The 16,108-nt window shown below is 43.0% G+C and overlaps 2 protein-coding genes across 6 annotated transcripts in view; one reads left to right on the top strand and one right to left on the bottom strand.

Moving 5' to 3' along the window:
- LOC110535786 (uncharacterized) overlaps window positions 1–16,108 on the bottom strand; it is a 74,743-nt gene that overhangs the window by 49,149 nt on the left and 9,486 nt on the right. For 4 of the 5 annotated variants that reach the window (XM_021621046.3, XM_021621047.3, XM_021621048.3 and 1 more), the window contains exon 1: window positions 960–1,412. The exons of the other annotated variant lie outside the window; for it this stretch is intronic. In XM_021621046.3, the coding sequence (XP_021476721.3) occupies window positions 960–995 (36 nt within the window). In that variant the 5' untranslated portion in view covers window positions 996–1,412. Of the gene's footprint in view, window positions 1–959; window positions 1,413–16,108 lie in introns of those variants that run through there. 5 annotated transcript variants of the gene reach the window in all.
- LOC110535785 (forkhead box protein B2) lies at window positions 8,226–10,161 on the top strand. Its single transcript, XM_021621045.3, has one exon. It carries the CDS (start codon window positions 8,680–8,682, stop codon window positions 9,613–9,615), a length of 936 nt encoding a protein of 311 aa, XP_021476720.1. The 5' UTR covers window positions 8,226–8,679; the 3' UTR covers window positions 9,616–10,161.

Here is a 16,108-nt window from a genome sequence, read left to right as displayed (position 1 = left end):
CTCTTTCAGTTGGCCCAATTTATCCCAATCTCCATGGTGGATCCCATGCTCCCATGTGTATTTCCTGCTTTCTGTTATGACATCATCTCTGTCTTATCCTTCTATGTCATCCTAGTAGGATCCCATGATCTCATCACACAAAAGGGAACTGTGTATTCAATCGATGGACCATCAAAAAAACAACAACATTGCACACTCTACCTACAACACACACAACTACCTACAACAATAGGCATACTGACACTATTAGGCTGTAATGCATGGCTCTGGACATATACAGAAAACAACAGCCTTCACTGGGGTTTGTCTATTCGGGGGGCTTTAGACAACATGCCTCTATGGAGAATGACCAAACAAAATCAAGCAACTTTAAACCTCACCCGCATGTTTATTGTAGCTACAGGCCTACACTCATTTATACTGTTGTGATGTAGCCTAAGCCTACCTAAAACAAACAGTTAGTATCCTTTCGCCTACCTGTCAAGTAAGTGAGTAGACATCATGAGGTGTTTACAACAACTTTTTACTGGAAACTACTTCCCTGAGCTCTGCCGAGACAGCAGGCCTTAAATGCAAATAGTTTGCTTGATGACATATTAGGCGTAAATAAAATGCAAATAGTGCGCTTGATGACAGATTAGGCGTTATCTGCAGCATAGGCGCGTACGGGCTGGTGCGTACGGGCTGGTGCGTGCCTCTGATGAACTTGCTGTTTCCATGCATTCCCTGATCAAAATTCAATTTTTAAAAAATGTGTGGGAGGAGAAGCTTATGGTTTGGACCACTCGTTTCTATTCATCATTCAGGCCTGGCGCCGTAGCCTACTAAAGGTGCTGCTTGTGGGGCAAAGAAACGAGAGAATGTACAGTTCAGCAACAGGAATACAGCCTGTAGCATGTCGTCATCATCCCAATCAGTAAAACCCTTATTAACCCCGGGCTGTTTAGGCTAAAACTCACCAGCATGGTCTTGGCCCGCCGTAAATAATCTTCCATGTTGGACTTTGTCGTTGCGGGGACGCTGCAGTCTCCATATACAAGTTTACAACCCTGGTTGTCTTTGCGCTGTTGTGCCGCCGAATCCCCCGCTGCGCTCACTGCAGCATTGGCTCAACTAGCGGTCCTCCCTCTCCAGGCTGGCCAGATATGGAGTGGGTGTGACGGGAAGCTATCCAGCGGGGGCGCGCTCGCTGAATTCAACGTGCACCCAACGTTTGGGAACCACCGCCAATGGCAAAAATGTATCCGGGTAGATTAAATCCGTTTATAACAGACAGGAAAGCAAACATGGATAGAGCGCCCAGCCGCTTCAGAAATGCAGAATGCTGCAGCGCCGAGGATACGGTTTGACGTGTTTGTAGTAGCCTACTGATGATACTGTCCGACCACGGAGGCCAAGGACTGTGTGTGTGTGTTTATGCGCGTGAGTGTTTCGTGCGTGTGGTCGCGTGCGCGTCCCGTTGGCGCACAAATTGATAATATGCACAGCATGACAAATAAAAACCCAGAGGTTGTTTTTAAGAACCGTCAATAAAATGTTGAATGCTCATACAATTGCCTTGGCATACATTTTATTATTATTATTTTTAACTGTGATTGAACAGTAATCAACCCCTATTGAATTAAAACGCAATGAGAAAATATTATAGGATAACATAAAAAACACACATTCGGGAAGATCTCTCTCTCTCTTACTCACAGACTTGCAATTTGTGATTGACCGCATTCAAAGGGCGTTTGGCGTTACACACTGTAGTCCCCGAGTCACATAGGCCTACCCAACCATTTCATAATACCAGTAGGTCTTATTTAAAAGTGGTGCCTCTCACCCCTCCTCAAGCTCACTCCTGTCCTCTATAAACGGGAGGTCATGACTGTAACTGACTGGCTATCACTTGGTAATAATTCATTTTTGTTCCTCAACAAAATGCAATTCTATAATTGTTATTAGAAACTGGGTGGTTCGAGCCCAGAATGCTGATTGGCTGACAGCTGTGGTATATCAGACATATACCACAGGTATGACAAAACGTTCATTTTTACAGCTCTGATTACGTTGGTAACCAGTTTATAATGGCAGTAAGGCACATATATGGCCAATACACCATGTCTAAGGGCTGTGTCCAGGCACTCTGCATTGCTTCATGCTTAAGATCAGCCGTTAGCCGTGGTTTATTGGCCATACACCATACCCCTCCGGCCTTAATATAGTCAACATTGTTGTTCCTTGTTTAAAACCAAAATTAACATTTTTCTGAAGTCTACTTTGTTGAAACCACACAGAAGTTGTGGAGGGACATCCGATGTATGAGCAGCAAATAGCTTACCAGAGATATGAGATTTCAGTATGGACAGCGGCGAAACATTGGTCTCGTCCCGACTCCAGAGAACTGACCTTCAGCACCACACTGACAGTGGACAGCGGCCGTTAGGTAGGCGGGACTATCAGTAGCCTAAATCTCACTGGCCTCTAAGGAAAACAGAATTTAATTGAAGAGGGCTGCACAATAATCCCGAAAGGGAAAGCTCCCAGTGTGGTTGTTCAGCCATATTTCAAACGTTCAACTTTTACAAGTGTACATAATAGGGAACACATAAGTGAAATAGACTTCTTCAGTGATTCGGACTCTAACCAGGCTAGTCAACTCCACAACTCGAAAATTCTTGCAAATAAACTGGTCTTGCATGGCCAGGGCAGGTGTATAACCCATGGTGTGGGCACGTGCAGAACATTATAGCTGAGAGTCGGGGAGGGGAGGTAGAGAAAGTGAAATGATGGAGAGAGCTGACCACTGCCGCCCAGTGTCCATTGCCCGATAGAGCATCAACGGTCTTGCCAGCTCACCAGCCACTGCGCTACAACTATCCCCCGTACCAAATCTTCCTCTTGTAATTTCTCTGAAAAACTGTCTCCGAGGTGAATGTGTAATTCACTCACTGTTCACAACTGACTGACCAATTTTTGTATTTTTCCAATAATTGGTCTTTTGGCCGATCACGTCAGATCATTTAATGTCAGAGCTGATCTGATTGGTCAAAAGACCAATTAGTGAAAAAAATATAGGCCGGCCTTAATAACTAGCCTACTTAAATTACTAAATGAGGACCAGATTTATGTCGTGATGGCACCAACCAAAAAGCCACTTTTCTGTCATGAGGCATATTATATAGGTTCACCAGAACTTGACTGAGTTTCCAATAACTTTTAACGAGAACAAGGAGACGCCATCACCACCACCCCACCCCCGGTTTTATGGGGAAATAGAGCAATCATGGAGCATTATGCGTCACCACTAAATAATTTCCCATTACTCCAACGGTTGGGCCTAAACCTTACCACTCCCAAACCGGCTCATTTTCCCGTTGAACAATAGGGTTAATTGATTTAAATGTTTATCTCTGCCGCTATGCGCCCTGATGACTTCACGAGGGGTCTTTAAAGATTATTATCATAATTTCCATTATCCACATCTCTTTTCAAATGGGAGACAGAGGAATAACATCCTGCCCTAAGCTGAACAAATAATTATTAGATTCTCGAAACAAACAGACGACCCCTTTCCCCGCACCCCCTGTGTGGGCCCCCTCCCTGCGCCTTTATCCCCCTACCTCCTTCTTCAGCGGTGTGCCGCCTTAATTTATGCAAAATTAATTGATATATATTTTATAATTGATGTGCTGTAAAAATTAATGAGTAATTTATGTAATTAGTCAATTAAGGATAATTCCAGCATATGTTCAGTATGCCCAGAAGGTGTGCTTTACAAGTAGTTATTTGTCCAGGAGTTGGATGCTGCGAACACCACCTAATTAATTTTGTTATGCATATCAGCGCGATGTCTAGGCCCACTTAACGGGCCCCTATGTGAAAACAGACTTAATATTTATCTTTCCCGCGCGTTTAAAGAGGATGTATCCACCCGCATTAGCCTCTGTGGGCCTCGAAGGGCACCAACTAATTTTTAGGCGCTGAAAAACAATGTTTTTTTTTCATGTAGCCTATAGGCCTAAATTACTTTTAAAAAATGGCTTTATTTTAAAGGTGCTTATATGAGGACTCATAGGCTATGTATAAAATATGCTCTTATATGGCGCTGGTGACTCTGTAGTGCTCGAAGGTGGCAGACGTAATGGAAGAGATATGTTGGCTAATTAATTGACATGTTTTGCAGGGCCAGCCCTGGGCATAAGCTACATAGGCATTTGCCTCGGGCCACTGGCCCTTTTTATTTAACATTTTTAAATGGTTTACTCAGTCGGGGTCTTAACCTACTGTTGAATGCTAGAATACACAAAGTGCCATTTCGAAATTTGGTTGTGCATTCAGTAACATTTTTTAGATTGGTAAATTAGTCTAGGAGGGGGAGTTCTACTAAGCTAGTGGAGGCTGCTGAGGGGAGGACGGCTCATAGTAATGGCTGGAACGGAGCAAACGGATTGGCACCATTCCACTGATTCTTACCACGAGCCGTCCTGTCCACTTAAGGTGCCACCAACCTCCCGTGAAAGTAACATATGGAATTGTTTTGAGATGGTCATACCAAGGATCATTTAGAGATTTGATTTTAAATATGAGGACCCCTTGAGATACCCTAAAAATACAGTACCAGTCAAAAGCTTGGACACACCTACTCATTCAAGGGTTTTTCTTTATTTTTACTATTTTCTACATTGTAGAATAATAGTGAAGACATGAAAACTATTAAATAACACATATGGAATCAGATTCTTCAAAGTAGCCACCCTTTGCCTTGATGACAGCTTTGCACACTCTTGGCATTCTATTAACCAACTTCATGAGGTAGTCCCCTGGAATGCATTTCAATTAACAGGTGTGCCTTGTTAAAAGTACATTTGTGGAATTTATTTTCTTCTTAATGCATTTGAGTCAATCAGTTGTGTTGTGACAAGGTAAGATGGTCTTTTACCAAATAGGGCTAAGTCCATATTATGACAAGAACAGCTCAAATAAGCAAAAAGAAATGACAGTCCATCATTACTTTAAAATATGGAACAATTCAAGAACTTTGAAAGTTTCTTCAAGTGCAGTCACAAAAACCATCAAGTGCTATGATGAAACTGGCTCTCATGAGAACCATCACAGGAAAGGAAGACCCAGAGTTACCTCTGCTGCAGAGGATAAGTTCATTAGAATTAACTGCACCTCAGAAATTGCAGCCCAAATAAATGCTTCACAGAGTTCAAGTAACAGACATCAACTGTTCAGAGGACACTGTGTGAATCAGGTCTTCATGGTCGAATAGCTGCAAAGAAACCACTACTAAAGGACACCAATAAGAAGACACTTGCTTGGTCCAACAAACACGAGCAATGGACATTAGACCGGTGGAAATCTGTCCTTTGGTCTAAGGAGTCCAAATTTGAGATATTTGGTTCCAACCGCCGTGTCTTTGTGAGACGCAGAGTAGGTGAACAGATGATCTTCGCAAGTGTGATTCCCACGTGAAGCATGGAGGAGGAGGTGTGAAGGTGTGATGGTGCTTTGCTGGTGACACTGTCTGTGATTTATTTACAATTCAAGGCACTCTTAACCAGCATGGCTACCACAGCATTTTGCAGCACTATCATTTGTTTTTCAACAGGACAATGACCCAACACACCTCCAGGCTGTGTAAGGGTTATTTGACCAAGAAGGAGAGGCTGCATCAGATGACATGGCCTCCACAATCACCCGACCTTAACCCAATTGAGATGGTTTAGGATGAATTGGACCGCAGAGTGAAGGAAAAGCAGGCAACAAATACATAGCATATGTGGGAACTCCTTCAAGAATGTTGGAAAAGCATTCCTCATGAAGCTGGTTGAGAGCATGCCAAGTGTTGACTGGTACTGCATATCCACATTTTTGGGGGGATGAAACATTGAATTTTGCTTTACTGCTATTAGCCCATTAAAATGCATTGAAAAACAACAGATTCATACATGGAAAACAGATAGTTAAAAAATGTATCAAAAGGAAGCTTGTTTTAAAGTGTCAGCAATATAAGAAAGATCAGGAAATGATTTGTATATATTGTTTTACCCACATTTAACAACGAAAAAAATCAACACTAAACTACTTCCATATATACTTCCATAAATGTTTTTAACTGGTACTGTCTACCTTCAGACGAGTCATGTGAGGCTGGTGGGCGTCCTAAAGCAACAACAAAAAAACAATATCTAAGTGTTCTTGAGAGGTTCACCTTTCCATATTAGTATCTATAGCCCAAACTGTTTGGACACTACAAACAGAAGTTGGCAGATCGGCGGTGCCGACTTCAGACTAGTCCCGTGACTCTTGAGGGGGTTACAGAGCAAAACGGAGAGCACCATCGCGAGAGTCTCATCTTTGTGGTCATTAGTTTGTAGGCCAAACCGTTCGGATACTAGAGACGTTTTCTTGAGAAGTCCGATTTTCGGGACGTCTCACAGTCTGACAAACACCGCTGTAGCTCGGTCTCCTTCCACCTCAGATGAGGAAGACCTCCATTGGTGGATTGAAACGCAGCCCAACAACATATCTCTATCTTAAACAGACAGTTTTCGATGGGGATTTTGTATTATGCTAATTAGAGTTATGCCAGGAATTGGACATACACTCTATGTTAACATGACACAAGGCTGTAAAACTTCACATTTTTCTCTCAGCCCCATACCAAAACAAGTAGAATTTTATGAAATGAGTTATTGATTTTGAAACAATTCTCTCCGCCCCATGGCAAAATTTGTCGAATTGCAGAAATATTGCTTTAAAACTGCTACATTTTCTCTATCCCCATGAAAAAATGTCTAGAATTGCAGGAACTTGACTTTAAACCAAATCTTGCCCAGGGCCCCCAAAAGGCTAGAGCTGGCCCTGCCGTTTTGAATATTCATATATAAAATAGCAAGCTCACGCTTAATTACATTGTTGGACCTCTCTCCAAGGAAGGTAAATCACGGAAGGCTTAATTATTGTAATGTATTCGGGTCCCGCTGGGGCGCACGAGAAGACGGGCGCCGTTGAGGGCCGAGCCGTGACACCTGGCCGTGCAAAATCAGGAGCAGCTTTTGTTATTTCGTTTATCGGAACTCAGAGGAGGGAGCAAGTTTGTTTACATCCTTGTAGTATACGCGGGAGGGTGTTTAAACAGACAGACAGCAGGTTGGCTGCAAGGAGTCCCCTCACCGCAATTAATCTCCAACAACATGAGTGTGTGTGTGTGCGAGTGTGTGTGCGCGCGTGCGTGTGTGTGTGTGTGTGTTGGCAGGTTGGTTGGTTGCAATGAGTCCCCTCTCCGCAATTAATCAACGTGTGTGTGTGTGTGTGTGTGTGTGTGTGTGTGTGTGTGTGTTCATAGCCTACATGATTGATTGTTATCTTAAACTGCAGTTTCAACAATTTGAAAAAGAATGGAATGAAAATAGATCTTTCTCGATTTACACTCATAGGCTTACCATTGCCATATGTGATATCCTTCTGAACAGTGTGCATAAAGTTAAATTGCATAATGTTGTATTTTCAAGCATCAAAATGACTGGTTAATAGCTTAGACTAGGTTGGAATCGGTCATATTTCGTCACATAAACAAAGAATACACTAAGAAAACGAAGATAAACGTAGCCATAACGAATTTGAAATGTTTCCAAGGAAATGGCTTTTTACAATGTTATCACACAAAAAGCTATTGAAGAATTTAAGAAATGAAAAGCAACGTGAAGAATTCAGAGATCTTCAGCTCTACCCAAGAAGGCATTAAAATGCTCCAGTGTTTCAACTTGAACTTATTAACATGAAACACAGACAAGTGACAAATATTCATGGACGATTTACGAGAAGAAAATCTGACTTAAATTAACAAAATTGGTGAAAGATAAATTACATTCAAACATATTCGAATAAAGGTGAAAAAACTGTAAGAACATTTTGTTCTGTTTAAATTATCCGTTTCTAGTTATCATATTCTTCCCTAAACATTAGTATTATTAGACTAGGCTACTATTATGGGGTTTTATATGCCCCATCACTAATATTTACTGTTATGTCCACCCTTTATCCTCTTGGAGCGCGCGAGGGTCCTGATTGGCACGGGCTAAGGGCACGCGGATGAGTTCAGATTTTGCCTTCCCCTCCTCTTTATTCCTCACCATCCATCCCTCCCCTTTCCCCCAACGTGTCCTTGAGTGCTTGGATGCCAGCCTTACAAAAACGGCGCGGGGTGGCCAGAAGAGCGCACTAGGAGCGCTCGGCCCCACACGAGGAGCATCACCAAACCCTCGCCTGTGCTGTCGCAGAGACTGGTATCGTATCTCCTGTGTAGCGGGAAAAGAAACAGCAAGAGACGGGCTCTTTGATGTGTTATTTTACGCACGAGATGAACTTCTGAATTTGTGTGCGCCGGTGGAGGAATGAGAAACCTTTTGGGGCTTTTTGTGAGCCACATCTTTGAGGAATTCATCTGGAGAAAGCATGACCGAAATGTGTGTCTGTGTTTGCCTGTCTGACTCACACATTATTTTAGACCACTAAAATACGAACACACGATGCCAGGAAATAAATGATTTTGGAGTCTCCAAACTTTGGAAAATCTTGCGTAAAGTCACTGCTACTGACCAAAGCCTTGCAACAATATTCAGGCGCCCTCATCAGAAAATAGACAGCAGAGCTAAATCATAAATAGGCTTAGTATCCAAAATCATGCCTCGTCCGGGGAAGAACTCGTACAGTGACCAGAAGCCGCCTTACTCCTATATCTCTCTGACAGCCATGGCCATCCAGAACTCAACGGAGAAGATGCTCCCACTGAGCGACATCTATAAGTTCATTATGGACCGCTTTCCTTACTACCGGGAGAACACACAGCGGTGGCAGAACTCTCTGCGACACAACCTGTCCTTCAATGATTGCTTCATCAAAATCCCCCGGCGGCCCGATCAGCCGGGGAAGGGCAGCTTTTGGGCCCTGCACCCAGACTGTGGGGACATGTTCGAAAACGGCAGCTTTCTACGCAGGCGGAAGCGCTTTAAACTGCTGCGCGCTGAGCACATGGCCTGCAAGAGCTCCCCGATGATGCACTACTTCCACCACCAGGGCAAGCTGAGTGGAGGGCATCATGAGCATCCAGGCCCCGCGGCCGCAGTGGGCAGGCTCCCCCACTTTCAGAGCTACGGCAGCATCAACTGCGGACAGTCCGGCGGCTTCAAGCACCCGTTCGCCATTGAGAACATCATAGGTCGGGACTACAAGGGCGTGATGACGAGCGGGCTGCCCATCACTTCGGTAATGCACCACCTGGGCTACCCTGTGCCCGCGCAGCTCAGCAGTGTGGTCAACTCAATGTGGCCGCACGTGGGCATGCTGTCAGATTCCATGAGCGCCATACCCGTCTCCTCAGAGTATGCGCCCTTTGGCGTGTCCATGAAGGGTCTCTACCATCACGCCAGTGGACAGACGCTACCCGCTGTTCCTGTGCCCATCAAACCCACCCCGTCTATGGGTCCGATGCCCGGTCTTTCGGGCCTTCCGTCCGGCCCAGCGCAGCTCTGCTCCTCTTCATCCATGCTGGAGAAGAATGGTTCCGACCCTTTGGAGGGCAAGGGCAACGCGATACACCCGGCTCTTCTGCTGTCTTAACCGGGTAAAACATCAACAACTCGATTCTGTATCTACGAGGGAACGAGAGCAGTATCTAAAATGTGAATCATGTATAGTTGCCTAGATGTTGAGCAGGTATGGAGAGCTGTAAAGGAATTCAGACTGTATCTTTATAGTGATGAGTTGTAGGCTACCACGTATTTCAGCATCATTTTTTCTTGAATCCATTATTAGCACCTTTTGTGTGAAGCTATTTATGACATTACATGTGGCACTAAAATACAATGAGGAATTGACCCAAAGAGAGTTTTAATTTAATAATAATAATTTAGTCAATCAAAATAAAGAAGATCAAAACTTGCTGCCTCAGTTTTTAAATGTATGAGCGGATAATATAAATTATTTCAAAGTTTTTGTTCATTAGATTTAATTGAAAAATGAAACGTGTTGTCTAATAATAACACATGTGTTTATTATGGACTGTTCTTATTAGCACGCTAAATGAATATAACATGTAAGATAAATGTTATGACTGTAAAATAACATGATTTATCTTAAGAGATTTATAAAGAACTTTAAACGAAATTCATCATCTGTCTGAGTTATTTTGTATTTTTTTTGTGTGTGTGGATTGTTTCGTTTGAATTATCGAGACGTTTTTTTCTGATGTTGTTTGTTTGCTGGTTTTCCTCAATTGTGTGACACCTCGTGTGAAAGGCATGAGAGGAAGTCACACTATATTGCACTTATTATACACGATATTTCAGGTGTCAATTTATGTGGTCAAATTGAAGATTAGAGAATCAGTCACGCACTTGAACATCTTGTAATACAAATATGGTCTCATTACCTAATGTAGGCCAATGTTTGCTTTAAGGGGTATCATGATATTCACAGAGCTCGTCACCAAGCTAAAGAGCAGATGAGTTTATGCCTTTATGATTATTATGTTTGAATCATATTAACATAATCACGCACAAAAACGAGCGCAGTAAAGCGCCAAACTCTGGGAGAAAAACGGCCTGACGCGCGGGGCACCTGTTGCGCGTTATCCAATTGAGACAGTTTATTAACCAGGGATTTCACAGTATTTGTATACAATCAAGCAGAAAACAAGCGTCCCACACATTGAACTATATTGAGATATCTGGTATTAAACTGTTAGGCTATGCTATAATAACATCCAATATACCATTTCCAATATTATTGTAACATGAAGCTAAAAGGTCATTAAATATTGGTCAATTAACTTCCGTTTTTGCAAGGACTCCAGATGTAGCACTGCACCTTAGATTACTGAGATTGTGTGTATGTGTGTGTGTGTGTGTGTGTTTGTCTAGAAGACCTGGCTGCTATGAGTGTGCCACAAAAGATGGATTGAGGGGGGTGTATTATATACCTCCATAACTTCAAAAGCGGGCATGAGATGAAGTTTTCTTTTGCTTCTCTCTTTCCAACATAATCTCACCTTTGAAGTCCAGGGAGCAGGTCCCCATCCAGAACACAAAGGGCTTGGTACTGCCCACTGACAGTGACTTACTTTCAGGCTTCCTGTTTAGCATTCCAAAGGCAACCATAACCCATTCCATTGTCACACTGGCCTCTGAACAAATAATTGAGACGCACAAGTGGAGGAAAGACGTGGGAGTTAGGATTAAAATGAGTCTGTGTCATTAATGAATTAATTACTGAGGTATCTGTCACATACGCACAGGCATACACAAACACACGCACCGTCTCTCAAATCCTTCTCTTTTTGTATAATTCCCCATGACTTTCTCTAAATAACAGCCCAGTGGTGAACTGAAAAAGCATCTTGAGGCCACTCTCTCTCTCTCTCTCTCTCTCTCTTTTGCTCTCTAGGTTAACTTACAGTATATTAGTTATACCGAGGGATATTGTTATGAGGAGATAATACCCTAATCTGTGTTGTCTCTCTAATGATTCTCACAGTGTTACTGTATAATTAAACACCTCTTAATTACCAGCTAATAAGAGGCGTAATAATGTCTCAATTATCCTCGCTGATCCTCTGGCTTCAGAATATCACAGCTTCTGGAATCAGAATATCACATGATCATCTGACATGTTTATGTTTGCCCATTCACTTTTCCTGGCTATTCTTAGTGGGTTCCTGTGCGTGTGTGTGTGTGTGAGTCCCATGATATAGCTACTCTGTACAATAGCATAGTAATAAACCTATCATATCAAGTTGTACCTGATCAAGAGACCACAGACAAAGAGATGAAATGAATTTGAATGGGGCTGAAAGTGAGATGACAATATTTCGTTTGCGCAAGGCAAACACGTCATTATATCTTAGAAAAACTGATTAACTAAACTGTATGACATGAATATGAATCAAACTTTTGTTCTGTGAAAAGCTGTTAATCACAAATAATATGACTGTTAAGATGAATAAAATATGAGGTCAGGGGGTTGTTGCTGCACGACCCTCCTAAGCATAACGCTCCAGCCTTGAATAGGAGATGAGACATTAACCATAATTACCCAGACTCCATCGGGGCCAGGGTGACAAATTCTACATGAGTTTTTTTAATGACCAACAAGAGCAGACCATTATAATGAGCAGCTTAATTCATTAATGCTCTCATTCATCCACACACACACACACACACACACACACACACACACACACACACACACACACACACACACACACACACACACACACACACACACATTAAGCAGAGCAGAGACATAACATTCTCTGAAACGGATAGTACATTTTATTATATGGATACCATTGTATGAGAGAAATTGTGGTAATAGATAAAAACATATCAATTGCATTGATAGATTCGTCGTTTAATCCAGCAGCATTTAGGGGGAGCAATTACAATTACATCGCTGCAGTTATCTACTTGAGTTAAACCATCAGTGTGCACGTAAACTAAGGTCTATCCATCCGCACAGGGTATAGAGAAAAGGTGTGTGTTTGGGATCGACTACAGTTGGCGTCTGCAGACTAGCTGTTCTACACAGAATAACGAGCTGTCATTTAGGATGTGATGTGATTTGTACACTACTGGACAAAAGTTTTAGACCACTTACTCATTCAAGGGTTTTTCTTTATTTGCACTATGTTCTACATCGTTGAATAATAGTGAAGACATCACAACTTTGAAATAACACACATGGAAGCATGTAATAACCAATAAGTGTTAAACACATCAAAATATGTTTTATATTTGAGATTCTTCAAATAGCCACCCTTTGCCTTGGTGACAGCTTTGCACACTAAAGGACACCAATAATAATAAGAGACTTGCGTGGGCCAAGAAATACAAGCAATGGACATCAGACCGGTGGAAATTTGTCCTTTGGTCTGGAGCCCAAATTGGAGGTTTTTGGTTCCAACTGCTGTGTCTTTGTGACACGCGTTGTGGGTGAACGGATGATCTCCACATGTGTATATCCCACTGTGAAGCATGGATGAGGAGATGTGATGGTGTGGGGGTCCTTTGCTGGTGACACTGTCTGTGATTTATTTAGAATTCAAGGCACACTTAACCAGCATGGCTACCACAGCATTCTGCAGGGATACGCCATCCCATCTGGTTTGGGCTTAGTGGGACTATCATTTGTTGTCAACAGGACAATGAACCAACATACCTCCAGGCTGTGTAAGGGCTATTTTACCAAGAAGGAGAGTGATGGAGTGCTGCATCAGATGACCTGGCCCCCACAATCCCCTGTCCTCAACCTAATTGAGATGGTTTGGGATGTGTCGGACCACAGAGTGAAGGAAAAGCAGCCAACAAGTGCTCAGCATATGTAGGAATTCTTTCAAGACTGTTGGAAAAGCATTCCAGGTGAAGCTGGTTGAGAGAATGCCAAGAGTGCCAAAGCTGTCATCAAGGCAAAGGGTGGCTATTTGAAGAATCTAAAATATATTTTGATTTGTTTAACACTTTTTGGGTTACTACATGACTCCATATGTGTTATTTCATAGTTTTCCTGTCTTCCCTATTATTCTACAATGTAGAAAATAGTACAAATAAAAAAACCTTGAATGAGTAGGTGTTCTAGAAAATTTGACCGGTAGTGTAGATCATCAGTCAGTCTGCAGTTGCCAACTGCAATGTAGTCGATCTCAACCATGCATTCTTCTCCGTCTCTGCACAAACTCGTGGCTTTACAAGACAGCAGACAGTAGAGAACAAGACCCCCACAAGGGCACAAGGGCTTTCACCATAGAGCAGCACTAATGAAATTATAATATTCTTAAGAGGTTTCTTTATCAACTTGAATTTCCAGTGCCAGGGAAAGTGTGACCTCAGAGGATACTCAGGACCTTGAGAGAGCAACTCCACTGTGCAACTGAGAAACTTTACACACTCGATCTGCAACACTAAAATATATTAAAATGCTTCTTTCAAACCATTGTAATTATAGTATATGTCACCTGCTAACATAGTTACTGTGTGTCAGTTTTCACTCCTGACAAACTCCTGCAAGAATTCGATTGGAGGGCTAGCACTCTACCTCCTGTGCCATAAAGGTCCACTCATCTCTTGGCAGAGGCCATTAAAGTACACCCACACACAAGGAGACTACTATTTTGTTGATAAGGCAGTATTGCACTCCAATAGCCTACATCTGTACACAGCTGCCTTTAAAGCCAGCCCTGCAGATTGCCTGGATGAGTTACCCTCATCATGCTAACATGCTAACGTGTATGATTCACTGCTAGCGGGCGCTGGGAGTACGGACCACAGCTGCTGCCACTCGGTAATAGCTGCCTCACCGTCTGTACCACGCCAGCCCATTGATGGTGGGGATAGTTGGCACATGACGTGTCTGCTGCCCGTCGAGACAGTAAAGCCCGGCTAATGAAAAACTCACCTAGCATTAACCATCGGCCCCAGCAACAGAGAGAAGCTGTCAGCGCTGGCACTCTAAACGGCAGGTCACCCAGAGAGGACCGCAGATTACAATAACTCTCTCTTTTCATTGTCGTTCACTTTTTGCACGGCCTCTTATCTTGCTTTGTCTTTCTCCAACCCTTTCTTTCTCTCTCTCCCTTAGACCCCCCCCCTTTCTTCTCTCGATTCCCCCCTCTCTCTCTCTCTCTCTCTCTCTCTCTCTCTCTCTCTGTGATTCAGGGTGATTCAGTGCTCAGAGGTGAGGGTCTAGATGCCCTCTGGTTGTCCTTTGAACAAGGTCCTCTGACGCAACTCATCCAATCTCCATTCTGCTGTCGGTGTTAATGGTTCACATTATTCTACCTGATTAGAGATTATTACACTTCATTATGGATTACAAAAAGGGGTCAGGGGGCATTCTTGTTGGCCTCCGTCCCATGCTTTCTCCTTTTTCAATCCTTTCATCTCTCACTTTCATCTCTCACTTTCTTACATGGGGACACAGTCTACTTGGAGAAGAGGTTCATTTAACCTCCCAAAAACATTCCAAACTTTTGAGGAGGGTAAGGATAAGTGTTCATGTTCTTTTTCATGGCCTCAACAATAGAAATGGAGGGTAAAGTACTCAAAAAGGGCTGAAAAGAGAAAGTTAAACGTTTGGCTTTTCTCAGAAACCCGGAGTATGAACAATTCCAGTTTTGAACAGTTAGAAATAAATCTACTGCAGCCTACTAGACTTTCACACACAGTTTGTATACATTAGACAAAAACGGGGAAAAAAAACAGATTCAAGCCGGGAAAGATAACCTGAACTTGTCCAGCCAATTTCCATTGTAAAACATGTTGCTACGGTGTGTCCTAATGAATAGGCTCTACACTCAGACCCATTCCAGCCATTTCCCTTCCCATCCCTGTCGGGGGCTCCCGAGTGGTGCAGCGGTCAAAGGCACTGCAACTCAGTACTAGAGGCGTTACTACAGACCCTGGTTTGATTCCAGGCTGTATCACAACCTGCCGTGATTGGGAGTCCCATAGGGCAGCGCACAATTGGCCCGGCATCGTCCGGGTTAGGGTTTGACCGGGGTAGGATGTCATTGTCAATAAGAATTTGTTCTTAACTGACTTGCCTAGTTAAATATACAAATTTACCCACCTCAGGGGACGTTAAGGATCTATAGGTGGATGTCTGACCATCTGACTGCACCGCAGCCTCTTTGTCCAGTAAGAGAGTAGAGACAATAGGACACTCCATGCCCAAGGCCACAGATATGGAGTTCCCGAACATGCAGGGAAGGAGGAAAGAGAGAAACAGAGAGATGGACCAGTATGTGTATTTCCATGATGTCGGTTTTACATGTTCGTATTATGTGCGTCTGTGCAATATGAGTGCGTGAGTATGTGCATGTCTGTGTAGTTATGGGTTTAGGAGAGAAACACACAAAGGGAAAGAGAGAGGAGAATATGAGTGTGTTTGTATGGTATGGCAGTAGAGGGCCATTAGACCTGGGCATGAACTCTTAGATAAAGCACACAGACAAAGGAATGGATAATTATGGCAAAGCTTGAGCAGGTTTAATTCCGAAGCTCACATCAATCACATGAGCCCTGAGGGTGTGTGTGTTTGTGTGTGTGTGCTCGTATGT

The sequence above is a fragment of the Oncorhynchus mykiss genome, chromosome 11, assembly GCF_057628025.1.
Source record: "Oncorhynchus mykiss isolate SJ-2025 chromosome 11, ASM5762802v1, whole genome shotgun sequence".
Classification (NCBI taxonomy): domain Eukaryota; kingdom Metazoa; phylum Chordata; class Actinopteri; order Salmoniformes; family Salmonidae; genus Oncorhynchus; species Oncorhynchus mykiss.
The sequence above is the reverse complement of the archived record's forward strand: the minus strand, read 5'-3'. Positions and strand labels throughout refer to the sequence as shown.